We start from the raw sequence: 27597 nt of genomic DNA on the forward strand, positions 1-27597 counted from the left end.
GGTGAGGAGAAACCCTTTCCTCAGTATCACAGTGTGTGTGTGTGTGTGTGTGTGTGTGAGAGAGAGAGAGAGTTTCTGCCTGGAAAATATATCAGCCTTGATGCTCTGGCTCGCTAGAGACAAAGGAGCTGCACTTCCCTGAAGAGGACGGGATTGATGGGGAGGATCATGGAACTTTAAAGGAGAAAGCGGAGAGCAGTTGCAGCAGCTCTGACTTCAGCGAAATGTGCCTCTCTCTGGCTGCTCCTGGAAAAAGGCAGAGTTGCGCGGGTAGATGGAGAGAAGCAAAAAACCTTTAGGCTGTTCCTTTTCCCTGCACCCGGCTTGGGAAAGGAGGTGAAAGAAAACGAGCCATAGTAAGCCGGACGTTTCCTGGAGTCTGTTTTGTAGCAGAAGAATTGCCTTTGAGCTGCCTGCCCCGTCGTAGATCTACATGGCCAGACTCACTGTCTAAAGAAGGACTTTGAGGGGGGGAAGATACCGCTGGGAGGGGGACTCTGCTTGTGAGGGTAAGTTTTTCCTTTGTACTTTTTGTGAGACACAAATTACTCTTGGGTGTCTGTGGCTGGGTGTTAAATATGTAGATTACTACGTAGTCCTCTTTGGCTTGTCTCTCTAGCAACAGATCCCAGTTGTCGGTTGATGATGAAGATCTCCGTCATTTTTGTTTAAACTGTTTCCCAAAATGAGGTTTCCACATTTACATGATCTACAGGCACATCTTGAGAGCACCAAACAGCCCTCCTAACTTTAAAACTAATGCTAACCCCCCCACCTTCTTGTCAATAATGGTTTTGCTCTTGATACATGCTCCTCTGTTAGAGTTGAATTTCATCTAAAGAGAAAGCCAAAGCAAATCTGGGGTGCATGGAACATGTGTAGGAACTCTGAGGGCAGTAAAAATAATTTCAGTGGATTAATACAATTTATCTGGGGGTGGAATGAGTGTTGCATTTATGGACTATCTGTGAGAATCCAGTATTGTCATTAACACTGCCCTCCCCCTGTCTTTTTATTTTTAAAGTTGCTTTCACAATGAACTGGACACCAGTTGTGAGCTTAACTGTTTTATGGGCCACATGGCTAGTGTGTGGCTCTGAAAAGCCATTGAGGCAAGAAGAACGAGGGAGCCATGGAGTCAGGAAAGGGCTTTTGGCCTACAGGGGTGGCAGCAGACCATCCTCACAGCTGAGGAGAGCTGAGGCATCTCACAGACTTTCAAGGCCTTCTGGTAGGCTTCGTTACCGGCCCCTTGTCAAAAGGGATTCTTTGGAGTTAAAAGGTGCACAGGCAGCTCCCCTGGAAGGTGGGAGTCGTGGCCAGATAAAGACTAGTGATACCAGAATACGCCAGGTACAGAGACCTCAACCTGAAATGATTAAAGATGAGGGAGCATCAACTGTGTATCGCTCACGAATGGTACGTTTCCCATCTGGGTCCAGTTCTCCCAATATTCTGGCCAGCTTTGCTGGAAAGAACAGGGTCTGGATAATCTCTGCTCCTCATGCCTCTGATGGTTATTACCGACTCATGATGAGCCTGCTAAAAAATGACGTCTATTGTGAATTGGCTGAGAGACACGTCCAGCAGATTGTCTTGTTCCATTCAGAAAGTGAAGAGGGAGGGAAAGTTAGGAAGATAACCACTGAAGGGAAAATCCTGGAACAGCCTCTAGATCCCAGCCTGATTCCCAAGCTCATGAACTTTCTGAAACTAGAGAAGGGGAAATTTGGCATGGTGCTGTTGAAGAAGACATTGCAAGTAGAGGAAAGATACCCCTACCCAGTGAGGCTAGAAGCCCTATATGAAGTCATCGACCAAAGCCCCATAAGGAAAATTGAGAAGATAAGGCAAAAGGGCTTCATCCAGAAATGCAAAGCAGCTGGAGTAGAGGGCCAAGTGATTGAAGAAGGTAACAATGGTGGTGGTGGCGGCGGCGGCACCAGAGTAACAACGAGTGGTGGACATGTCCACTCATCCCCAAAGAAAGAAGAAACTAGGAAAAGCAGTGCTCAGCCAACAAGAGTTAAAACTGTGAAGAAACATTTAACAACCACAAGGCCATCTCCTTCCCCTACAACTAGAGCCACTACCCTTCCTCCTACAACCACAACTCCTAGGCCAGTCACCAGAGTAGTGACAACAGCAAATAGACCTACAACCATCACCACCACAAGTGTTCCTACTACCCAGAGAACCTGGACCACAAAGTCACACACATTGATTCCCACAGCACCTGAGACAACTACTGCCCAGGTTACAGAGGATTTCTATTCTGCTGTATGGAAAGAGAACCGCAGAGAAAGGCATCCAAGCCACACACACAGGCAACCATCCGGTACTAGAAGGCCTAGCAAAGCCATTCATTATGATACCTACACAGAGATCCCAACAGCTCCCTCAGAGCACTACACGAGGGCAAGTTCTGGTAGATACAGAGACAACCGCACAGACAGGAAGGACTATAACGGTAGAGATTCCAGCATTACAGCAGGTCCACACAAACCTGCTAAAACCAAGCTACCTAAAAAGAAAGCCCAAGACAAAATACTGAGCAATGAATATGAGGATAAATATGACTCAGGGCAACCTGTTGTCCCTCGTTTAGGGGAAGATGTTCCTGTAGGAAACATCCCACCAAAGAAAGGGAAAGATCCAAAGAAACATGACCGTTTAGATAAATCTGAGAAGAAGAAGAAAGAAAGGTCTGAGAAGAAAGGTGAAAAACAAGCCAAGAAGGACAAAACTGAAAAGAAGAGCAAGCAAGAGAAAGAGCGCAACAAGAAAAACAAGAAAGGAAGCAAAACTGAGAATGAAGGGATCTTGAAACCCAATTCCAAATCTTTCACGCAAGCCTCCAGGAAATCTGTGACAAACCTTTTGGATTTCTTTGAAGGCAAGAGACGACTCCTGGTAAGTAGTGTGCACTAACATTTGTCACTTCAGTTCACTAATTAGCCTCCTAATTTGTGAACCACATTTATAGCACTCTACCACCCCAAAGGGGCAGCCATTGCGTGATTCTGGCTCCTAGCTGTATTTGGTTGCATCTTTTACCTCTGTCTTTAAAATGTCTTTCTTACTCATGTTCTTTGATATTTAGGTAGCATCTGTTTTCCCCTGGAACCTCTCAGGAGAAAGCAGGTGCCACCAGAACAAGCAAGTTCATGTTGGGGAAGAAAAGGAGAAAGTAAAGGTCTAGAAATGCTCTCAGCCAACTGTTACCTGTTTTAGCCTCGGGGGGGGGGGGGAGCCCATATTCTTCTGGAAGCTGGTAAAGGCAAAGTGAGGGTTCTTTCTGCACAAGTGTACCTCATGACGATGCTGACATGTAGAGCAACCTCTAATCATTTTTATAAGAAATCTACCACTTTTTCCTTTGAAGTGATAAATCATAGATATGTGCCCTCCGGAATTATATCATATTATTCTTTCCTAGAAAATTCAGATAGAATGGAACTCTGGTATTTTCTAACTAAAAGGGGGATAAATAGAACACCTGTGATAAGTAAGTTGCAAGTGTGGAGGATGCAGTTGTTTTTTAAAAAAGTTTTGAGTCTAACAGCATATGCATTTAGAACACAAAGGCAGACTTTTAATCACTGATCGCAGCTTGAGTTTACCCATCTGCTGAACAGAAGAAAAAATATTGGAAAGAGGAATTTACTCGGGGGCGTAGGTAGGGGAGAGGGGGCCCGTTCTCACACACACACCCTGGTGGCCCCACAGAGTGAGGGAGATAATGATGAAGAAAATAAGGAGGGGTAGAGCTGGGGGGGACCTTGGGAGCTTGGGGGCCTGGATTCTTTGAACCCATCTGCTCAATTATAGCGACACCCCTGAATTTACTGTTCAGGTTTCCTAGCCTAATTCTGCAAGCAGGAGCAGAGCAACTCTTCTTCTTTGGCTCCCTGGGCCCTAAGAAATAGGGGAACTTCTCCTTGGATTCTACCCCAGGCTTTGCCTGCTGAATTCAACACCAAGATTTAGAGTGTTAAAAGAAATTGATACTTCTACACGTGCAAAACAGAAGGTATGTAGCCAGAACTGGCATCAGGGGGTTAGCATACTTGGGCAACTGTCAAGGGTTCAGGCCCTTATTTATTTTATTTTATATTTATATTTATTTTACATTTATATTCTGCTTTTTCCTCCGAGTAGCTCAGAGTGGTGTACATTAAAATGGCCCACTGCTGTTCTCTGAGACCCATAGTCTTCAAGTGGTAGCAGAGTGAATCTCTCAGGGGCTGCCCAGGTAGGAGGGGGCCCATGGAGTGTACTTTGCCAAGAGCCCCCTTGTAGTGATAGTAAGGACTGGAGGGAGGACTAGGCCTCAGAGCAACTGCTGGGAAGGTGGACCTTTCCTAAAAGTGTGTGTGTGGGGGGGGGGAGCCCGGGAAGTTCAAATCAAAGGGACCAATCCAGAGGACTGGGGCACTTTCCAGATTAGACCCTGCAATGGGGTCAGGACATATCTCTGAAGTGTGCTTCCACATTTCCTGTGTTGTGACACCGCAGTCCCTACTCTGACAGCAGGGTGCCGTTCATATTTCCAATGCCTTATTTCGAATTCAATCACTGTGATATAGGGCTATGATGTCATATATCCAGCGTAAAGAAATTGTTGTTTTTTCGGGTTGTTAGTTTTCGCGAGACTGCTCCCCCTGCTGTTTATGTTTCAAATGCGATTTGCCTGAATGGAAGCATTTTGCTGCTGTTGAGCGGCTAACCCAGAAAGCACCTGGGTGGGGATTTCTGTCTCACCCACCAGCAGAAGCTTTGGCTTATTAGTTAGTCTGTCCCAGGAGGGCCCTGAGGAGGCAGCAGGATGAGAGCCGCTGGGGAGATGGGAAGGCCTCTGAGTAATAAGTTAGGACCAAATCAGTTAGATGCATGAAAGAAGTTGTTTTTCTTTACTGATTGCTTGGACTCTGCATTGTCAGGTTAATGAAAACTTTCTCTTATCATCTGTTTTATGAAAAGACAAATGTTCTTATTGCATACCTTTAAAAAAAAAATCTAATAATAAACCCTTGTTGCTGAAGTGTGCTAGTCTTCATTTTGGGTCTGCCTAAGTCATATGCCTTTGAAGGCCCAGGACTGCACAGCCTTTTGGGGAGGGTTATGCCACTTTAACCTCCCCCAGGAATCTTATGTGAAAAGAGTGGTGTGTCCCACATTAAAATAAAGTGGATGGTGGCAGCCTACTGTGAATCCCTTACAGATAAGGATTCAACCCCAGTGAATTTCCCTCATATCCTCCGGCTCTGGTAGGAGTCAGGACACCCCTGAATTCTAGAGCCAATCCTATATGTAGCTCATGCCTCATAAATATATAACCCGTCACAGGTGGTGCCGCTGAAGGGGGAAAAAACAACAAGAAAGATGGACTCTTTGGCACAGTGATGACGTCATCAGAAACACTTCCTTATGATGGTTTGTCAACATGGCAAAAATAGTGATCCAGAGAAGTCTGATGTAGATCTCAGTGAAACAACATACAGTATAGACTCTTATTTCATACAGTGTTTCTGAGATTAATGTCAGTCTCCACACTAGTGTTGCAGTAGTGCAATGAGAGAAGTTGCTCACTCTTAAGAAGTTTGTGGAGCTGTGCAGAGTTGCAGTGTTATGCAGTGTCATGCAACTGCTGGTAGAAATCCTTTTCTAGGATACATACAGGGTGTTGTGGAACATGCGGTGGAACCTATCAATATCTTCCACTAGCTCAAGAACAGGTCTGGACCAGACATTGCTTTCTTTGTGCAATGACATTGCACAATCTCCTTGCACTAGTGCAACAGCATTACACTAGCACAGGGCTGCACACTTGTGGTCCTTCAGTTGCTGTTGGACTACAACTCCTATAATTCCCTATCATACCCCTGGATGGGATTGCGCTGCCCTTGAAAGAGTTGGCCCGCGACTTGGGGGTCCTCTTGGACTCGCAGCTCCTGCTCGAGCAGCAGGTGGAGGCCATAGCCAGAGGTACTTTTGCCCAGCTTCGGCTGGTCCACCAGTTGTGGCCCTATCTCAACTGGCAGGCCCTGGCAACAGTAACTCATGCCCTTGCCATCTCTTGCCAGGATTACTGTAATGCGCTCTACCTGGCGTTGCCTTTGAAGACGACCCGGAAGCTTCAGTTGGTCCAGAATGCGGCAACCCGCCTGCTTATGGGAACTAGGAGATATGTTGTATGACACTTCTTTTGCCATCGCTGCATTGGTTACCTATTTGCTTCCGGGTCCAATTCAAGGTGCTGGTGAATTTAAAATGCTTCAGGGCTTAGCACCTGCTTACCTTCAGGACCGCCTCTCACGGCCAGTTCTGCCCCATCCTGTGAGATCTTCTCAGGTTGCCCTTCTTTCGGTCCCTGGTCTCAGCGAGGTCCATAGTACTAGGAAGGGCTTTCTCTTTTGCCTCCCCTTCACTTTGGAATTCTGTTCCCCACCCCCCACCCCGCTTCGGTCTGCTGCCTCCCTTTCAGCCTTTAAGATCTTATTGAAGACGTTTCTTTTCCTCCAGGTGTTTGCCCTTTAAATCTCTCTCCCTCTCCCTCTCCCTCCATCTCAGATGCTGTTCTTGCCTATACACCGCTCTGAGTCTGTAGATTGGGCAGTATATTAAATCTCTTAATAAATAAATAAATAAAATAGTGGCCAGAAGTCAGGGATGATGGGAGCTGTAGTCCAATATCTGCAGAAGGGCCAAAGTTTTATGACCCTGCACTAGTACAACGCTAGCCTGATGTAGGCCACTGTCTCCAATGGCACTTACTCCTAGGTAAGTGTGCTTGCAGCCTTAATTGCTACCTTTTTCCAAAGCACAGGCTCCATGTCTTTAACAGCCACATGAGAAGCAGATGTCCAACAGGTTCAGTCTATTCTGGAGGTGCAATGATAGGGAAGTTGTGCACCTGTTGAATATCTACCTTTTAGTAAACTGGCAAAGATGTAAAACCTTTGTTGGGAATCTAGGTGGCCACCTTATTCTTTACTGATAAGAAGACTGGTCCTTTCTAAACACACAGTCACACATATGAATTGACAGATAGCCTTGTTTCTTGCAATGCTTCCACCATCTCTGATGCAGGCTTTGTTTTCAGCATGTGGTAGAATGGAACTTAATATCAAGGTTCTGACCTTGAATTTAAATTGGAGGCCTAAACAGCTAGGGGAGGAATTAAGATCCAGCTGGTGGCCACGTCCAGGGTTGCCAGCTGCCCAGAAAAATCCTGGTTCGGCCCTTTCCTGTGCCTTGGATTTGCAGAAATCAACAAGCTAAACTTTTTGTGTTTTGGAGATAAAAATTATCACCTGCTACTGTCTGCAGATCACATATAGTTAAAGACATAAGAGCAAGGGCCAATAAAAAACCTGGCAATACAGAAGCCAGCCCTGAAATCTGGATTCATCACTGGTTTAGGATTCCTAGCCTCTACCAACTCTTTGTGTCTGTAGTTTCTGCTTCAGGCTCAGCTATTTTGGTTCAAGTACTTTGCTTTTGTTTGCAATCTGTGGTTGAAGTACAGTGCAAGGGGCTTGTGTGAAGAAGCCTTTTTATTCAGACTCAGGACTCTGCCAAGGCTGCATATGCAATGTATACTAAAATTAAAACATGTAATCATTTTTAAATGGTTTATTTCAAAAAGGATGACATTTTATTTTAAAGCTATGGCTTTAGAAGAAGACAGTTAACCACTCCTAAAAGTTAGCCAGAATAGTCGTGATTTACCTGTGTTGTCCCATTGACTTTGTAACTTGAAACTAAAACAGGCCCATAATTTCTTACTGATGCAACACTTCAGAGTTTTTTCTTGTTCTTTTAAAGAATTGCTGTTTGTGCACATGTGTGTGTACCACAAGAGCAGAAACACAAACATTTCTTCTTGAATGAAAAACACCAATATATTTGCATATGTACATCTATATTTAGACCTACAGATTTAGATCCCATTTAGCTTGAGACTAGTTCCGTATAAGTAGGACAGAGCTAAAGCTATGTGTGGTGAATTTGAGGTGCAATAGCTAGAATTTAGGGTTTGACTTGTGGGCCAAAAATAGGACTTATGCAAAGTCCCGTTCAGATATTTATATCTCTGGTATGGTTACCATATAGCAGAAAAAGAAAGCCAATGTGTAGTGATAGATAATTCACTGTTCAGCTATGAAGCTCAAGTGTGACTTTATCATTACTCATACTCTTTTATTCAGGCACAGTGAATTAGCTGCATAGTATCCTCTTAAATAAACCCCATCTTAAAGGCTAGTGAGACTCATAGGCCACATTCACGTGTAATGTGGAAGCGCAGGTCTAATGGACCTGTGATTCCACTCTCCTCCCCACCCCTGCTCTCCTGTCCTAATTAAGACATAATGGAGAGCACTCTCTCTGCAGTCAGCAAGACTGCAGAGAGGAGGGAGAACTGGCTGTGTGGGAATCCTTGCTTGAAGGACAACCCACACAGCCAATCATGCCCAGAGAGAGGGAGGAGCTCTCCCTCTCAACTCCAGTTGAAAGGAGTTCAACAGCCTGCAGTTCCAAATTTGGATGCAACGCAGGCTGCATGGAACCTTGGGTTGGGGTGATGAAACTCACTATAACCCAAGGGTTCAAATTGGAGTTCCAGACAGGAAACCTTGGGTTGCTCGCATTGCAGAATTGGGGTTGCACGCATTCAGATGTAATGACCCTGTTGTATCCAGGACACACAAGTGATATGGTCCATAAAAGTTCATTATTATAAGCAGTCTTCTCAAGACAGTACAAACATCATAAGAGCAGAGCAAGCAGTCAGTCAAAGCAGAGCAAGACTAACTCCCATTGCTTTCTGTTCTCTTTTATACATTAGATAAACACTGATCCCTTTCATCTAGTTTCTTACTCTCAGCCCCTTAAAGGGACAGTACCTTAAAACCACATCACCGCTTTTCTCCCCTTCTTAAATAAGATTAACACACAATTTTACATTACATAATCCTTCGTCCATACTGGTAAACATCTTATACGAACTGACCGGCTTTCAGCAACCCCTTCCTCTTATCTTGCTCATTTTCCCTTTGGGTCCTTTGAACCTCTTCTCTCGATTGAAATCCAGCCACTGAATCAGAATTATCGGGTGCTGTCTGTGAAATAACACCCTCCTCCTTACTCACAGGAGCTAAATGGGAAGCATTCCACAGCCTTCCATCCAACAATTAATAGGTATACTTTCCCTTCCTTTCAACAACTTTACAAGGAGATGTAAATCTGCTCTTCCCTTTTCCTCTAATTCCTGGTGTCTTGACCTGTACATATAAACCACATTTAAGTTCTCATGCCTTAGCCCTCCAAGACTGATCTATATACACTCTGGACTCTTCTTGTTTCTTTTCCACCTTTCTCCTCATATTCTGCCCTGAAGAAATCTCTGGTCTTTATTTTACTACCTGAGCCACATACAACTTAGTCTGCATCTCTCACCCATGCAACAATTCTGTGGGTGATTTTTGTGTTATTGCATGATGTGTAGCTCTATATAACTGCAAGAATTCAGTAGTAAAGTTTTCCCGTGCTTTCCCTTCTAGTCTTGCTGTTTGTAGGCTATCTTTTAAGGTTCTTCCCCATTCAATTGACCCATTCGCTTGGGGGTAATATACAGGTGTTCTCCTATGTATGATGTTACGTTCTGCTAGAAACATTTCAAACTCCAAAGAGATAAATTGAGTCCCATTATCAAAGATTATCTCTTTAGGGTTTCCTTCCCTACTGAAAATGCTGGAGAGAAATTTTATGACTACTGCAGAAGTAGCTTGTTCAGAACTCTGGTTCTGCGTTATGTGAGAATGTGGCCATAGATATTGTTTTGCATTTCTCACTTGCCTGAGTGCCAGGCTATACAAAGAACCTAGAAAGAAAGGGCTGTTTTAGATAATCAATAAGTCTGGTAGTAATGGTGATACTGTAAAAATGCTGTAGATAGCGAACAATCATGCATTGTCAAAATGCTTTATTGGGCTGTTGTCTGGATGAGCAGCACACATCACAGTTCACTTCTTGCAAAGTACTATGAGCATGAAGTACTGGCAGGCCTGGGACTGACACTGACTCTGAAGAGCTGAGAGAGACTTCAGAGTGACTTTTGGAGGGCCTAGAGTCTACCCAAAGTGGAACTGGAAGAGCCTTCTATTTGTGTAACAGAATCTTTGGATCCAAGCCTAAGTGATTGACCCTTACTCACACAGTTTCCTGATTTGGACATAATGGGAAATGGAGGTTTAACAAACCAGGAAGCTTTGCATTCAGCTGGTTGTACAAAAGGAGGAGGAAAGGTGATGGGAAGGAGAGGACCCATGGCTTTGTCACACCCTCACTAATACATTGAGGCTGTTCACACACACACAGCCCAGCCTGGGCTAGGCTGCATGTGTGAAGCACCAGGCTCAAGCCCGATCCTGGCCCTGCCCCCACACCAAGCCTGTGTTTTTAACCCGGGGTTACCTGAGGTTAAACAAAACTATGGTTCGCTCGCTTAACCTTGGCTAGTGATCATCTGGGCGATCACTGCCGGGTTAAATAGGCCATTTTGGCAGTGAGCCAGCGGGAAGGAGCGGCTGCTCTAACTACGTGCCCTGGAGTACCTTGGGATGTGGGAGGGGGGAGTCTTTCCAGCTCCTGCAGTCGCTGCTCCTCCGCTTGTGTGGCTGCATGGCATGGCGGAGGGGAGGGCAACCACTGCTCGTCTGCCAGGGAAGGCAGGTGAATTCCTGCCTCCCCCACAGCACACCCATCAGCGGCCTCGAGGTCGTGTGAAAGACCTCATTATCTGGCTGGTTGAATCATCTGAACCAGGCCAGTGAGCTGAGAGTTCAACTAAACTATGTAGATTTGGGGGCAGAAGCAGGAGAAAACCACTATGGGGATGTAGATCCCCACGGCAAATGTTATCATGTAGTCCACTCAGTTAAGAAGTTACCATGGGAGCCTTGTGAATAATATCTGAGCTGTATCCTAAGACAGTTAGCATTGCTAAGTCCCACTGAAATTCATGGAACTTCAGTTAATCATGACTGACTTGGCTCATTAATTCCAGTGGTGATTAGGCATGACTTACCTAAAATGCAAAGCTCTGTTTCTTCTGATACGAATACCTTCTGCAGACTATCATAAACTTGTTCTCTGTTGTCTCCTAGCTGATCACAGCACCCAAACCTGAGAACACCATGTATGTGCAACAGAGGGATGAATATCTGGAGAGCTTTTGCAAAATGGCAACTAGAAAAATCTCAGTCATCACAATTTTTGGCACCATGAACAACAGCCGCATGAAGATTGACCACTTCCAGCTGGGTTAGTTATTTTGGTTTTAAAAAAGAAAATTCTTCCCTATCTTTTCTTTCTTTTTTGAAAAAAGGAACAATTTAATTAGGGTTAAAACTTGAGAGGCCTTTTGTTGTGGTGAAATGGTCCCTTTCCCCTTCTATATTTGCATAGCTGGCTCTGGTATTTCCCCTGTTTACTTTTCCAAAGCAACGTGTCCACATTCATGGAGTATCTCCACGCTAGTTTATCAAGTCAGTGAAATAGCAGAAATCAGAGAAGTGTGACTAGGTTATGCTGGGGTCAAAGAGTCATTCTATTCAAAGAGTCTCTAGTATTCAGATCTTTGTGTAACTGTGTGATTGTTTACATGATAAGTGTTCAGTTTATTCTGCACACCTTTAGCACTAGGTGGTTAACTTCAAATGCAACAAAATAGTAACAACAACAACAGCTGGCAGATGTTAAAATAAAATGCCATGTTTATTACTCATATTTACAAATGTAATATTTTTGGGTGAAGGAGACCCATGCTTTCTTTTCAATATTTAATTCAGGAGTGACTGGTGGTTAGAATTTTGGATTTGCACTATGGTTAGGCATGGGTTCTGTGCAGCCTTAGAAGTTCACTCTCATGTAGCTGTTTGGATTACCCATAAGGGCTTGCCTTAAGTTTATTTGGAGGCTCTGTTCTTTGCTTGTTTTACTGCAGTCTAGAAAACCTCTGAGTGTTATATAATCAGAACAGAAGCATTATCTACTTGTTGGCTTATTTTTAAAAAACAAAATTGTACATTGCCTTTTTTTTCTGCCAAAGACACTGAAAGCAATCCATACGTTTTATAAACATATTAAATATAGGTGATGAACAGTAAATTTGATAACAATTTGCAAGCTCAGTTAAGGCTTAAATTATTTTCTTGTTTTTTATAATTTTATTTCATTATAATCTTATTTATTTGGGTGGTTTAGATGACAATGCAAAGATTCACATGATGTGAAATTTATATAGGATTACGTAGTATGATGGAACAGCTTATGTATTTCAATACCAAAGATTAAAATTTGGCTGCAGATGAGAGCTTTTGAAAATTGTATTGCTTTGGACTCCTCTTTGGATATTAACTATTTGCAGAGGGAAAGGTTTTTAAGTCTGGGGAGGGCAGGGCATGAGCAGAAATTAATAATTAGTATTAGGACAAACAGTTTATTGAGTTCTGTGCATGGGCAAGATCTTCACTGCTGTGTGAGCATAAAGGAAAACATACATGCTCCAATTAATTTAAAGTGTACAAATACCAACATTAATTAGAGGACAGCAGGGGTTTTTAATGGATCTTAGAATTTACCACTGCCAGTAATCTCTTTCCAGTCTTCTAAAATGCCATTTCTGGTAGACTTTTTGAACTGTTCTTTTTGGCTTAAACTTTTGGGATGAATTTGTACATTTGGGTTAATCCACTTTTCAGCATAAAAGCGATTTGTTTAGTCATGCTGTCACTGAAATATAAACCTGAAACTATCATTCTAAATTATGAAACCAAACCCTTAAGAGATAAAGAAAAGACAGTACTGGGATTATACAGCCCTGATTACTATTAACCTTATACTGACTGCTCTAAGCTTGCACAGACTTCTAAGGCTGCGCTTAATGAGTTTGCACTGGCCTCCTATCTATTATTTGGCTTTAGATATTTCCATTAACAGCATCATAAAAATGACCCTCAGATGCTTGTCCATAAAGATTTAGTGGCACACATTTTGTGCAGTATTAGCAGGGAATCAGAGAATAGTGTGGATGCAAAAATGCTGGCTTGGAGCTCTGTCAAGAACATCGTTCACTGGGAAAACATGCATGGAGGGCGAAGGGGGAGCAATTTTCATTTCTCCCTCCTCCCTCCAAAGGCCATTTTGCTTCACAAATATGTCCTTGAAGGTCATGCAGACCTCAGGGACATATTTCTGAGGCCAAAAAGTCCTTTTGGAGCAGCTGAAATCACTCTCCCTCCACATACATTTGTCTGTTCAGCAACCTGGACTGAGCTTTGAGACCGCGTTTTTGCAGCCACACTGCTCTCTGCTGCTCACTAATACTGTGCAGAATGTTTTAAAACTGTTGCATTGGCAAAAAACCTGAATGCAGTTGTTGTCTTGGCATATGCATCTGGAGCACTGAAAATATTTTCCTCTTCACTCCCTTTCCCCCTTTGTTCTATGGCCTGGTCTATGCATCATTCAAATATAAGTTTAATGTAGGTTACTGACATTGGCATGATTGTGTGAACCCACATCAAGGCAGGAATCTCAGGTTCATCTCAGGCCATAAACCACTTGGCATGGATTCACACAATCATGCTAGTATTGGTAAAAAAGTGAAGCGTGCCATCAAGTTGATTTTGACTCCTGGCACCCGCAGAGCCCTGTGATTTTCTTTGGTAGAATACAGAAGGCATTTACCATTGCCTCCTCCCACACAGTATGAGATTATGCCTTTCAGCATCTTCCTATATCACTGCTGCCTGATATAGGTGTTTCCCATAGTCTGGGAAACATACCAGTGGGGATTCGTACCGGCAAACTTCTGCTTGTTAGTCAAGCATTTTCCCGCTGCACCACTTAAGGTAACCCCCATTAAAAAACCTAGATTTGAACTAGTGTTTAAATTTGCATTCGAACAGGCCTGCAAATGATTTGGGTTTCCCTAGCACTTATCCCCATGTAATTTTCCTCTTAAGATAATGAGAAGCCCATGAAGGTGATAGAGGATGAAGATCTTGTGGACCAGCATCTCATCAATGAGCTGAGGAGGGAATATGGAATGACCTACAATGACTTCTTCATGGTGCTGACAGACTCTGATATGAGAGCTAAGGTAGGGTACATTAGCAAAGGTACTGGAATAAGGAAGTATATAAGAATGAAAATGTGGGAAGAAAAGGCCAGGAAAGAGAGTTGAGTGCATGCGAGAGGAGCTTAGGTCAGAATGGAGCAAAAAAGTATGCTAGTATTTGAAGAGGCATGAGAACTTTCCCCCGTAAGTTAAGGGGGATGGGGCCGAAACTCAAAGGTCGAGCATCTGCTTTGTATGCAGAAGATCTGAGGTTCAGTCCCTGCTTTCTCCAGGTGGGACTGGCGAAGGGAGACTCCTGTCTGAAACTTTGGAGAGATGACTTGGTATAAGGCAGCTTCCTCTGTAAGGGATATCAGTGGAGAATACTCAACTGTATACGGAGAGGACACACTTTCAAGTGTGCACTGGTGCACCCAGATGGTTTTGGCACCCGGACCATCCCACCGCAAGGCTGCCCCCACCACTGTGAGGGCTCCTCCTTGCCACCGTGAAGCCCTGCCATGCCAAACCGTTGTTTTTCTGTAATTTTAGCCGCCATGTGTGGGCCAAGCAGGCTTCGCTGTCCGTCCGGCCCAACAGTCCTTGACAACTGCAAGGCATGCCTGCGCAATTTGAATAGATTATCATAAGCCTGTGACATCACCCCACCGGGGGGTGGGGGGGTAAGTTGAGCAGGCCTTCTGAACACACCCCCAGCCATGCACATGGTGGCTAAAATTACAGAAAAGCCACAGTGTGGCATGGCGGGGCAATGGCAGAGTGGCATCAGAACCTCCCCCCCCAGTCATTTGGAGCCCCCCCCCAGACCTTGGAGGCCCTGGACTGGGGCCCCAAGGTCTGGGGGTAAGAGCACCTCTGCTTTCAAGTCCTGGTTTTGGTGAATGAGCCTACAAAATGGCTGAAGACATTCATGGTAGCATCTTCAGCAACATGACCTATAAAATAAATAAAATGATTTATTTCATTTATATCCCACCTTTTTTCCATGATGGAACTCATTGCAGCATATTTGGAATTTCTGGAGTTTCCCATCCAGGCACTGACCATACCTAGACCTGCTTAGCTTCAGCAAGGTTACTACATGTGCTTTCAGTTCAGACTATGCCCTGAAACCAGTTAATACTAAACTGATATAAATCTTGAGTCAGGACCAAGGACTGGGTTCAAGATCTAGGGGTTACATCCCTTCTATAACTTTGTTTGGCTTGATCTCCCACCCAGGGAAATCTGCGACCCCAATATGGATTCCTGGGCAGCCATCTTCATCCTCTACAACACAGAGATGAGATGGGATCAAATAACAATATTTATTCAAAGTTAACAAACAAAAGCAGCACCATAAGCAAAACTACAAAGATATTCATAAATCTGAAACTCCTCACTTCCTTCCCAAAGTTTAGATGCACCACAACAAGTCTGTATCATTTGATATTACCCACAGATAATCCACTTGTTAGTCTGTTAGTCAGTATTCCTATGTTTGGCTGGCCACCAAATGCAAAAATTAAGAGTTTTGCATTAAGGCAGGTCCAGCAGCTGCTGGCAAGCAAGAGCTCTGAGCTCCTGGGAGGAAGGATGGGATAAACATGTGATAAATAAAAATAATAATCTATCAGTATGCTGAGGCTTCATTATTAAGTTGCTATGGGAAGGTGGATGCTAAGGGTTTTATTTGTGATCAGATGCGTTCTCAACACTTCCTTCTGCAGCAATACTATGAAGTGCCTATAGCAATGAAGTCTGTGTTTGATTTGATCGATACCTTCCAGTCACGTATCAAAGACATGGAAAAGCAGAAACGTGAGGGCATCGTCTGCAAAGATGACAAGAAACAGTCCCTAGAAAACTTTTTATCCAGGTATTTTCTGAAGGTTTTTTGAACCCATTTCACTGGATAGTATAAATTGGTTTAAAAGTCAGCATTGTTGAATATGTGTTGACTATGGGTAACCGATTATTCTGGCAATTGTCTCAGTAGTTTAATTACAAAAGGAAACAAAGAAATGCCAGAGTTGAGGCCTGTCTAAAAGGGCAGACCCTCAGGCACAGCATCCCTGACCCCCGAATTCCAAATGTGTGCAGAAAGCTGTAGAAGACTCAGCAGGGTGTTTTCCAGACTGCTCGGGAGGAAGTGGTATAAAATCCAATGGCTAGCCCTGATGTTTTGAAGCCGGTTAGTTAGCCCTATTGGATTTTACAACACCTCCTCCCACACTGAGGATTTAAGGGGGGAGAGAGAAAGAGAAAGCAGGAGGAGAGGAATCAACCCCCTCCCTCCACTCTGGATCTGTACACATGGCACTTGCCTGAGAGAGAATAGGAGGGGTGTGTGTGGATGACTGACGGCTCTCCCTCCCCTCTCAGTGAATTTGCACAAGGGCAGCAGACTCTTGCAAGAAAGAAAGAAAAATGGCGATTTACACCCCCACCTCTAAAAGCAAGCCTACAGCGGAAATCCTATGTACTTTTACTTAGGAGGACATGGGGATGTGAGAACTGGATCGATGTCGAGCTGGTTCGCCATCAAACTCAGTTCAGCTTGACCTTGAGCTGAACCCCTCTCCCCCCGCTGGCAGCTCAGGGCTGGTTCGGGGAGCTCTACCCTCCCCCCCCCACACAATTAAAATCATTCACTGGCGGGTCCAGTGGCCTTGGGGGTGCTGGCTTGGCCATGGGGGGGGGTCCCCCTGGTCCTCTAAGAGCCATTTTTTGTCAGTTTTCGGGCCACTCCAGCCCTTCCCCCAGTGGTCATGGTCATTTTGGAGGCCACTGTGCATGCATCCTGGCCATTTGTGTGGCCGGGTCATGATCCGGGGTAGGCAACTTTTGCTCTCCAGCTGTTGCTAAACTATAACTCCCACTCTCCCTAGCCACAATAAACCTACCCTTGCTGTAGAAAAATGCTGAGTGCAGGGCAGGTCCACCCTCAGTGTGATCATTGACTTCTTCTGAACCTTCATGTAAGATTTATATAGAAACTAGAGCAGATGGACCACTGATCTGATCAAGGAATGATGTCTCAGTGCACTTTCCTGAGGTGAGGTAAGGTAAAGTTGTACCATCGTGTCGGTGTCGACTCCTGGCGACCACAGAGCCATGTGGCTTTTTTGGTAAAATACAGGAGGGGTTTACCATTGCCATTTGCCATGCAGTATGAGATGATGCCTTTCAGCATAGAGAACCTTTAAGATCTCACACACAGTCATTTGCTTTATGGCAGAAGGAAAGAATAGTCTTACTTTAGACCATGAGGAAGGGCCATAATTGAGAGACAGATGTCTGACCTAGACAATAAAGGGTCTGTGTTTCTGCAAAGGGGAAACCACACAGTGGTGTTTGCCTTTAGATAACCCTAATCATTAAAATAATAAAGCACAGAGTGAAATGCAGAAGTAGTATATCTATAAATGGAAATGCCTCCAAACATCCTTTTTGTCTTTTTGTTTCTGCAAATCAGTAGCTTAATGTAATGGAGAGACCTCCCGCATCTCTGAATGTTGGCAATACTAATTTGTTTTCCATAATTACCTCTCCTTTTGAATGAAACAGCAGGAAGGAGCATCATTTCCCTGCCATTGCTCTTCTGGGCAAGACAGTCTAAATGATGATGTTGATTGTTCTTAATTTGTACGTTGAGTCTCAGCAAAAGGAACAACATTGAGAACTCTACAGACTCATATAGGGGCAGACTGCCGATTTGTGTCTACTTTGTCAAGGGCCTTAGTGTTGCCTATGCTTATCTTTGATCACAAATTCCTTTCCCAGGAATCAACAGTCTGGGCTTTGAGTTTTATTTATTATTATGTATTCTGTGTTTATACCACCCTTACAAAAATGGCTCAGGGTGGTTTACACAGAAAAATAATAAATAAATAAGATGGATCCCTATCCCCAAAGGGCTCACAATCTAAAAAGAAATGTAAGATATACACCAGCAACAGTCACTGTTGCTGATGTTTTTAGTTTTGAATTAGTTTTATTCTAAACTAGTTGAATATTTCTCAACCTGGAAACACAAACTAAAAAAAGTTGGGGCACACTGGAATCTCCCAACACAGACACTTGTGATTTTTATTGTATTTCTTTACAGCTGGCTCTAAAAGCAGGGCAATTAAACTCCCTGCTTCTGCAGGTGGCTCAGCCCACAATGCACCAAGAAGGATGTGTCCCTCCCAGTGCATAAGGGAACAAACAGGCTCCAAAGTGGGACATTCACACACTCCACTTTTGGAACTAATTGGCTTCCTACGCCAGCGTGATGTAGTGGTTAGAGTGCTGGACTAGGACCGGGGAGACCTGAGTTCAAATCCCCATTCAGCCATGAACAGAGACGTATCATGGGGAAATAGCACCTAGGGCAAGCACTGAAATTGTGCCCCCTGTCCAAACATCCCACACCCATATTTCAGATAACTTTACCATAATATCAGCTGAAAAATACAAGTCAAGCTCGTTAATCTTTTAATATTTCAAAAACTATTTAGCAGTGGATGTAGCCAGACCAAAAAAATGCTGGAAAACTACAAATTTCAGTATGCTGGGGCTCATGAAATACCCAAATACTATGTGGAGATGTACTTGGGAAACTAAAATTGCCTGTCTAATTCTCTACTATGCATTGTAGCTTCACCATTACGTAAGTTTTTAAAAATCAATGGAGAATTTGACTTTTCCCAGATACTCTGAAAATCATTAAAGGATATGCAGAGTAAACTTTGTCACTGCTTGGAATATATTCTAGTCTTTCAGAAAGACAGTTAAAATGAGAGAAAGAGAGCAAGAAACTCCCAGCAGGCCTTAATACTAAGGATTTCACGCTAATTCAAAGACAAATTAACCATTAATAGCTATATTATTAAGACATCACATTTAACTCACTTATCACAAGAAGCAAAGTAAGAGCAAATGAATACAATCTTAGCTCATGAGCTTCAGCTCAGTATTCACAAGCCCTGATTCTCTGCACATAGTGCCAATCTGAATATGTGTACAGTGTCTTATATTATATTAATTTTTTAAAAATTTTTTTAACCCATAGCCCCTTTGGAGGGCTTCATAAAGGCCATTGGGTGGTCTGCAAAGGTTCTCCCTCCCCCCACGGGCCTCTAGGGCCTTGCAGGGACCATTTGAGCATGTGCAGTGGCCATTTTTAAAAATAATCTTTTTTAAAAAAAAATGGCTGCTGAAAACAAAATGGCCACCACGCATGCTCAAATGGCCTCTGCAAAGCTTGGCATGGCCTAGGCCTTCACAGAGGCCATTTGAGCATGCGCGGTGGCCATTTTGTTTTCAGCAGCCTTTTTTTTAAATTTTTTAATTTTACAAAATTGCGCCCCCTTCAAGTGGTGCCCGGGGCATGTGCCCTGCCTGCCCTACCCTAGATACACCCCTGGCCATGAAACTAGCTGGGTGACTCTAGGCCAGTCACTTCTCTCTCAGCCTAACCTACTTCACAGGGTTGTTGTGAAAGAGAAACTCAAGTATTTAGTACACTGCTCTGGGCTCCTTGGAGGAAGAGCGGGATATAAATGTAGAAAATAAAATAAAAAAGTACTGGCAGGGATATCTCCTTCCTGGAGCATTATGGGGCATATCGGCATAGCACACTGGTTGGGAAATGCTGAACTTGCCAGTGCCCTATCAGGTTTGGGAGATTCCTGTGTGAAGTCTCTATCCCACTAGGTGACTTGTACACATTCTACAATAATGGTGCTCAGTAGTGGGGAAATGCACACTGTGGTGATGTCACGACACAGGGCGAATGATCCAACACATAACCTGGGAAAGGAGGAAAAATTTAACCAGAGCATGCTCTTTTCAGCAGCAGCTACAGCTACATAATGGGACTATTCAAACAGCCGCACACGCACACACACGTAGGCAGGCGAGAAGGCAGGGTTTAACCTACCCTCCCTCGGACGACCGCTCTGAGCCCGTAGTGTCCAAGTCGCATACCCACACAACCAGCGCTGCCAGGAGCAGTGCAGGTAAACAGATACTGGGTCTTGTCGTCCTGGCCTCTGAGAATCCCACAGTGCACCTCGCGCCAAGCAAAGTGCACTGGCGGATTTCCCCAGGGAACTGGCACTCTAGATGTCTGTCTCTGCAAGCAGCTTGCACTGACACACAATCTCGGGAGCCAGATTAAGCACATGTTTGCGCCCTTAACCTCTGCTTAGAACCGGGCTTTGGCACTGGGTTTGGCACAGCAGCACCCTGCGGATTTCTGCAGTTCTCACGGGCAGCCAAGCCCAGGTTTGGCTGCTCATGAGAAGAGCCTCAACATGTTGTTCCAACCTCAGTGTATGCCCAAGATACGGCTCCATGTGTTTGTAGACCTATTTCCCTTCCAAATAGGATGGCCTTAGAATTAAGTTTTAAAGTTGGAAGGGACCTTGGAGGCCTTCCAGTCCGACCTCCTGCTCAGTGCAGGAAACTGCAACAGCATCCTTGAGAGATGGCCACCCAGCCTCTGAAAAACTCCAGTAAAGGAGAACCTACCTGTGTGAGGCACACAGGAGACAACCTGTAAAGGCATGGGGCAGCATCCAGACTCAGTTATTCATGACTGAGTTCCATAGAAATTAATGAGTATCGAGTTAGCCATGACTAACTTATCTCATTCATTTCAGTGGTGCATAGCCTTGACTAACTAGCTTGGATACTTCCCATCTGCCACAAAGCATGCATCAGCCCTCAATTTCTTCTCAATGAAGCACTGAAAAGAGAAGATTCCAGAAGACCAAAGAAGTACTGAGACACTATCAGTAGGACAGCAACATCTGCAGCCATTTAAAAGACCATTTCCTGCTATGAAAAATGCCCATGTAGTGCTGTACATTCCTCTAAACCCAGTTATGATCGTTTCTTCTATGGGAGTAGTATATTGTTTCTGAAGTATAGCATGCTTCATTGAGGCTTTCCAACTCATTACTACAAATGTGCACCGCACCCACCAACTTTCCTGAATAAGGCAACAGAAGGTGGTCTCTCACAGGAGAAAAAAAGTCCAGCTGGAAAAAAGATCTTTTATTCACATTAATTCTGCTGATCTACAGAAACCTGGGATTTTTACAGCAGAGCAGGATAACCTGAAATGTAAAATGGTATTTTAAAGCATTTGAGTACTATTGCTTCCTCATGCTCATAATCATCCTGATTCACAACCCAGTTAAATAGAAAAAAATAAATCTAGCTTTATTCCCATTATACTAGAATCAATGGTACAAAATCAGTTCAAAGATTCATTCAGATTAACTGGGCTTTGGATTGGACTGAATGTTCAGCACAGTTCTGAGCTCTGTATGACAATAATATCAGAAAAACTTACAATAAATTCTGGCCTCAGATCCATTTATAATATATTTAGGGAGTTCATATCTATCCAGGGTTCAAAAGCAGAATTGTGTTTATAATTCTCTAAAACAGAGGTATTTTCTAGCAACAGCAGAATGGTCCCTTTGCTGATGGTTTACTTGCTAGATATAAGTTCTTTTTCTTGATCTTCAGCCTGTAAAAATCAACCAAAGTGAGCTTAGCCCTTTCCCAAACAACTGGTCATCCATGATGGCAGATGGAGTGGTTGACATTAATAAAGTGTATGAGCAGGAAATGGCTGAAGCAAGAAGTGGTTGTGGTAGAAAGAAGACTTTTTAGTACTTGTGTGGGGAAACAGTTGAAGAGATACCTTGTTCCATCTTCCCCACTTTCCAGCCCCCACACCTACTCATAATCCTCAAGCCCTTGTCAGTCCAAAGTGGGTTTTTGCAAAATAATGAAAGGGCTGGAGATACAATGAGTGAAACAATACTGTAAAATTATTTTTCAACCTATCCTGAGGGGGAGAGAGGAGCCTGTTTGGCTTCGGAACCGAGCTGAGCTGTGAGCCTGCCCGGGTGCCCCCCTTGGTGAGGAATGAACCGCCACCACCCACAGAGAGGCTAGGCAAGATTTGAGGAGTGGCAACTCAAACTCAGACACTAGTGCCTATGCCTTAATCCACCTATCGTTGTGATTCAGTCCCCTACATCTCCAGATAAGGCTGGGAAAGACCCCTGTTTGAAACTCTGGATAACTGCTATCAGTCAGTGTAGACCACGGTTTTCAAATGTGAGCCCCTAGATGTTGTTGGTCTACAACTCCCATCGTCCTTGGGCCATTGTGACTTGGGATGATGGGAATTGTAGACCAACAACATCTGGGGGCCCAAGTTTGAGAACTCCTGGCATTGGCAATACTGAGCTGGCTGGATCAACCATCAGACAGAATAAGACAGCTTTATGCACTGCTCAGGGTTCCAGTGACTCACAGGGGTGGGGTGGGGGGTAATATTATGCAATTTAGGAAGATTTCTCTTAGAGTACCCTCTTTTCATTCCAGATTCCGATGGAGGAGGAGGCTGTTGGTGATATCTGCTCCCAATGATGAAGACTGGGCCTACTCACAGCAGCTTGCTGCTCTCACAGGTCAAGCCTGCAATTTTGGTAAGTAATGCCCCCATTCTATTATTTTCTAACCATTAGCTACGATGATGACGATGATGATGATGATGATGATGATGATGATGATGATGATGATGATGATGACGGTCTCTGTGACAGAATGAGAAGCCTCAAGCCTGTGAGCCAGAGCTACCTTCACCCTATGCATTTGCCCAGCTAAAGAAGTGCCATTAATCATACTGTTGGCAGAAGCTATTTTTGGCCATCTCCACGTGCATGCTCCATGTGATGTTTTGCAAGTCTCTTTCAACATGTGCCAGCCTGAGCATTCGGGGAATCTCCATGCTAGCAGCAATGTGCAGCAGTAGCTTGAAAATTACCTCTGAGATGGATCCAGTGAATATGGGCAAGAGGCGTACAGACATGTTGACCCATGCAAGGAGCACCACCATGCAGAACCCATTTTGGGCACGCCACCTACTGGATATAACATATGAAGAGACAAACTCTGAGAAACAGGCATTTAATTGCCTACTTCATTCATTGGGTTTCAGCATCTTGTTGCCTTTGTCATCTGTATCTCTGAACAGCAAGTTAATAAGACATGACCTTTCTTTTTCTTTTTCCCCCTCCCCTCCCTCAAATCTTGAATCAGATGGTGATTCTGGATCCTTGTAAACTAGCAGTTTTTAGGCTCAGCATACAACTTGACCTCAAGCTGACTGGTCCACAAAATATCTTCCATCCATATTCTAGAATGGTGATCCTATAAAACTTTCTATGTAGATTCCTAAAGAAGTTCCACATCAGCCTTATGCATTGAAGGTTTATGGAACAGGGGCTTTTGAAGCATGTCTTTACCTTCTGCATTATAGCAATGTTTGCTTTTGGCTTAATGGAAATGTCTTTTATCACACCATCTCCCGTATTCCTTTACAGGTTTGCGTCACATAACTGTCCTGAAGCTGTTAGGCCTAGGGGATGAGATTGGTGGAGTGCTGGAACTGTATCCAATCAATGGTGAGAAACTCTTTCAAGTTTTTAACTGCTAATCATGGAAGATATTTCTATATGTTTATTGAGCTCTGTTCCTGCAAGATGCATATTCCTCCACCACCCATCCCTGAAATGATATATTTTATGGTTCTTAAACGGTTCTTTAGCTGTGGCTACAGAACATGCACAATAGCCACAGCTGTGAGCACAGCCATTAGTGAAGCAAAACAGTGCCTTAGTAGCCACATTTGAGAAACAAAACCAAGCCCGGTCTTGTCCACACATGAGAACCGGTGGGATCACACCTGATCTCAGCACACCTTGGTGGCAAACCCACCAAGCCAGCCACCCTCTTAAATGGAGTTAAGAGAGCGTGAGTCCTCTCTTGACCCTGCTTTTCTGATCATCTGCCAGCCCTGGCTGCTTGCAGCCGGGGCTGGGAGATTGCAGGGTTCCCGGCTAGTGTTAAGGGGATCCCCATAATGCACTGCACACCATGTATTATGGGAATTCTGGGGGTGGGGTGATGCCTCCTGGCACCCTGACCCTCCCCTCTGCCAGAGAAGGCAGCTGAACATCTGGGTACATTATCTTCCATGCCCAGATTAACAGAGAGGATGGTCTGTGGTGCAGATAAGGTAAGCCTTTTGAGGCTTCCTCCTCCCCTGCCCCTTCAAGCCCTTTCTTATGGATTGTGAGAAAGGGCTCAGTGGCTGACATCCTGAGGCTCTTCACACGACCAGTGTGAAGAGCTGTAAGGGGGTTTGCGGGGAGAGCGGGCTTTGCCATACACATACACAGCCTGCAATTCCCTGCATTTAAAAGCTGTTTCAGGAGGAAGAAAAATGTCAAGCATATGAAGCAGAACTGGTATGTAGGCAGGTAGAAGATCTGTGTGGGCTGCATGGACTGGATACAACTCAAAGGCCCAGTTGTATTGAATTAATTTGAATTGTCTAATTCAGATGCTTTTGCTTATTACCTTGATCCCAGTAATTTCTGGATAGCCCTACTGCATCTAAGTTACATTAATGCATTCTGCATTAAGTTATTTTGTTTCTCCTGAACCTTCTCCATTTCCCCTAAGGGTATTCCTCTTGTAGGCATACACTATAGTTAGCGTAGTGTCACTGTGGTCTGTAGGATAAAGAACTAGGGCCTGAGGAATGATCAGCAGCCCTTACCACTGGCAGCAATATAAGAAAATGACATTGTATGCTTTAAGAATTTACCTATGGCAATAGTAAACCCCTCCTGTATTCTACCAAAGAAAACCACATGGCTCTGTGGTTGCCAGGAGTCGACACCGACTTGATGGCACAACTTTGCAACTTACCTGTGTATATCAAATGCTGATGGTATCCCCAATTCTGGCCTTTTCTAGGAAGCTCCAGTGTGGACAGAGAAGACATCCCTGCTCACTTGGTGAAGGACATCCGCAATTATTTCCAGATCAGCCCTGAATATTTCTCCATGCTTCTGGTTGGAAAAGATGGAAATGTCAAATCCTGGTACCCTTCCCCAATGTGGTCCATGGTGATAGTGTACGATTTGATTGATTCTATGCAGCTTCGGCGACAGGAGATGGCCATTCAGCAGTCCCTTGGCATGCGATGCCCAGAAGACGAATATGCAGGCTATGGATACCATGGTTATCACCAAGGGTACCAGGAAGGTTACCAAGATGACTACCGTCACCATGAAGGTTACCACCATGGATACCCCTATTGAGCCTTTGACTGCACCCTGCTTGCATCTTAGTCGCTGTTCAAACCACAAAAGGGCCAGCCATGGACATCCTTTCACAGCTGCCTAAACCCTTTTCTTTCTTTCAGTGTTCAGTCAAGGGACTACACCAAGTATTGGCCTTTGGCTTTTCTCTAACACGCATGTCCATGAAGTGAAATAGATCAAACCAATATCACTGATGCCTTACGGAATAAAGACTCTTTTATATTTTCAAGCCCTCATAATCTGAGGGTATTACCAGGTGCTGTGTATGTATAGAACACCCCTCCCCACTCCAGCCGTGGACATTGTACTATCGGCAGGATACGGACTGTAAAATAGACACTAACACTTGTGTAGCTCCTCTCCCCACTGCATGGGGAAAGAATATTTATTGGAAAATATTGTGAATGTTTACTGAAGAATGGTGGATCATAATACAAGATTTACCCCTGAAAAGGTAGTTTTTGGGAAAGCAATACAGAATGGATCTTTCTAGAAAATGAATGCTAAAGGAATTTTTTTAAATGCTTTGACTAAAAGGACTTTTTCATAATAAACCAGCTCTGTAATCAGCTGGTTTCACCTATCAATTACCAGTATGAAAGCTGAGATTGCTAAACATTTCAAGTAATAGAGAGGAAGATTCTTAGGGCATACCTTACATCATGTTGCTGCTTTGGTGGTGCCCTTTTGCCTTGCAGATGACGTTTTTCTGCCTTCTTAGGAAGGAGGGCATTCAGCTCAAGTCATGTTCCATCTTTGGAACAGAGTAGATGGAACTTGCAGGGAAATCCCACCCACACACCCCTGCTATTTCTGCCTTGGTTGGGGGAAGTCGGACTTTCTCAAAGCATTGGCACTCTCTAAGAAAATTTCCCCAAGGGCTGCCATGTTATCTCAGGAGACTGGAATCCTCTCAGAGAAGAAAAAGCCTTGCATAATCTGAAGTGATAGGACTGTTTTGTGTCCAGACCTATCATTCATTCTGTAGAGCAACGCAGCCCCTCCACATGTACAGACCTTGCCCTTTTCCAGACTTGCCCATCCTTTGTCAAGGGAAGGAGTGGCACTCTGAACACGAGTAGGGCCCTCCAATTCTATATAGGCAGGACCAAGCCCATCATGTCTTTGCCTTTCACTCACTTGCCCTTGAAAGCAAGACCTCTATAGCTATGCTTTCCTGGCTGTCAATGCTATCCTACCTTTTAGTTCCAGATTATATCAATCCATTCCACCAAAAGATAGCCACTGTCTCAATAGTCTGAGGCAAATTGCACCTCCACTGGAGGCAACCACTTAAGCTCCCACACATTCCTTCACTGGGTTCTATAAGAGAAGGATTTTTGCCTCAGTTAGTGTCTCTTTGGGATAATTGTTCTTCACAGCACAAATGAAAAGTTTAGTTCTCACTGAGGTGGGGAAACTTGTATCTGGGATGTAGCACATATGAGCATGAGCCCATGTCCTTTGCCATGTGAAACATCATGTGCATGGATGATGTCTGTATCTCACACTCACACACAACCAGTGTTCCCTCTAAGGCGTGTTCATGTGCATACACTCACACAGTTTATGATGGCTCAGATAATTTTAGATCCTGCAACCCAGAATAAAACTCACTCCACACAGAAATGAAAAAATTAGAGCACTGCACACAACCTTCCATGCACATGACATTTCACATGGAAGGGGGTATGTATGTATGTATGTATGTATGTATGTATGTATGTGCGTGTGCACACGCAAGCACGCACACACTATTCCATGTGAAACATGTGCATAGATGTGCATATATATGTGTGTGTGTGTGTGAACACATGCCTGGTTGTGGGTGTGTAGTGGATTTAACCCAGCCTTCATCTCAAAGCAAGCTCACGTGAGGGGAAGGAAAATGCTGAATCATCCTCTCTCTTGCTTTCACCCACAAAGGCTGTTCCTTTATAACTTAAACTGTTTCTTTAGTAGCTCAATCACTGCCAACACGCCCACTTTTTAACAGTTTAATCTCCCTCTGGTGTGGACAAAATTCCAGGACTTTTTTTTTACTATTGGAAAAGTACACAAAAACCTCCATGTGCAAGCCTACACGTGATGAGAAAACTTGGTAGAGTTACTGAGCAATCAAACTGAAATGTGTGTTGCATCAGAGACAAAAATCCCTTTCCAGCCGCCCCTTCTCGAGTTAAAAATCCACTCAAAGAAGCTGGTTAAAATTGAAAAAAACAAAAGGAAAAATAAACTTTATTTAAAATACTGCAGACTACTTCCGTCTGAGGCTCT

General features: G+C 44.0%; 1 protein-coding gene across 1 annotated transcript; it reads left to right on the plus strand.

The window, feature by feature from the left end:
* Nucleotides 1-27580, plus strand: CCDC80 (coiled-coil domain containing 80). Its single transcript, XM_053310931.1, has 8 exons — nucleotides 1-509; nucleotides 1025-2913; nucleotides 11172-11328; nucleotides 14034-14170; nucleotides 15859-16007; nucleotides 22529-22632; nucleotides 23530-23610; nucleotides 24971-27580. Exons 2-8 carry the CDS (start codon nucleotides 1036-1038, stop codon nucleotides 25315-25317), a joined length of 2853 nt encoding a protein of 950 aa, XP_053166906.1. The 5' UTR covers nucleotides 1-509; nucleotides 1025-1035; the 3' UTR covers nucleotides 25318-27580.
* Nucleotides 27581-27597: the final 17 nt, after the last annotated feature.

Source organism: Hemicordylus capensis, chromosome 3, assembly GCF_027244095.1.
Source record: "Hemicordylus capensis ecotype Gifberg chromosome 3, rHemCap1.1.pri, whole genome shotgun sequence".
Taxonomy (NCBI): Eukaryota; Metazoa; Chordata; class Lepidosauria; order Squamata; family Cordylidae; genus Hemicordylus; species Hemicordylus capensis.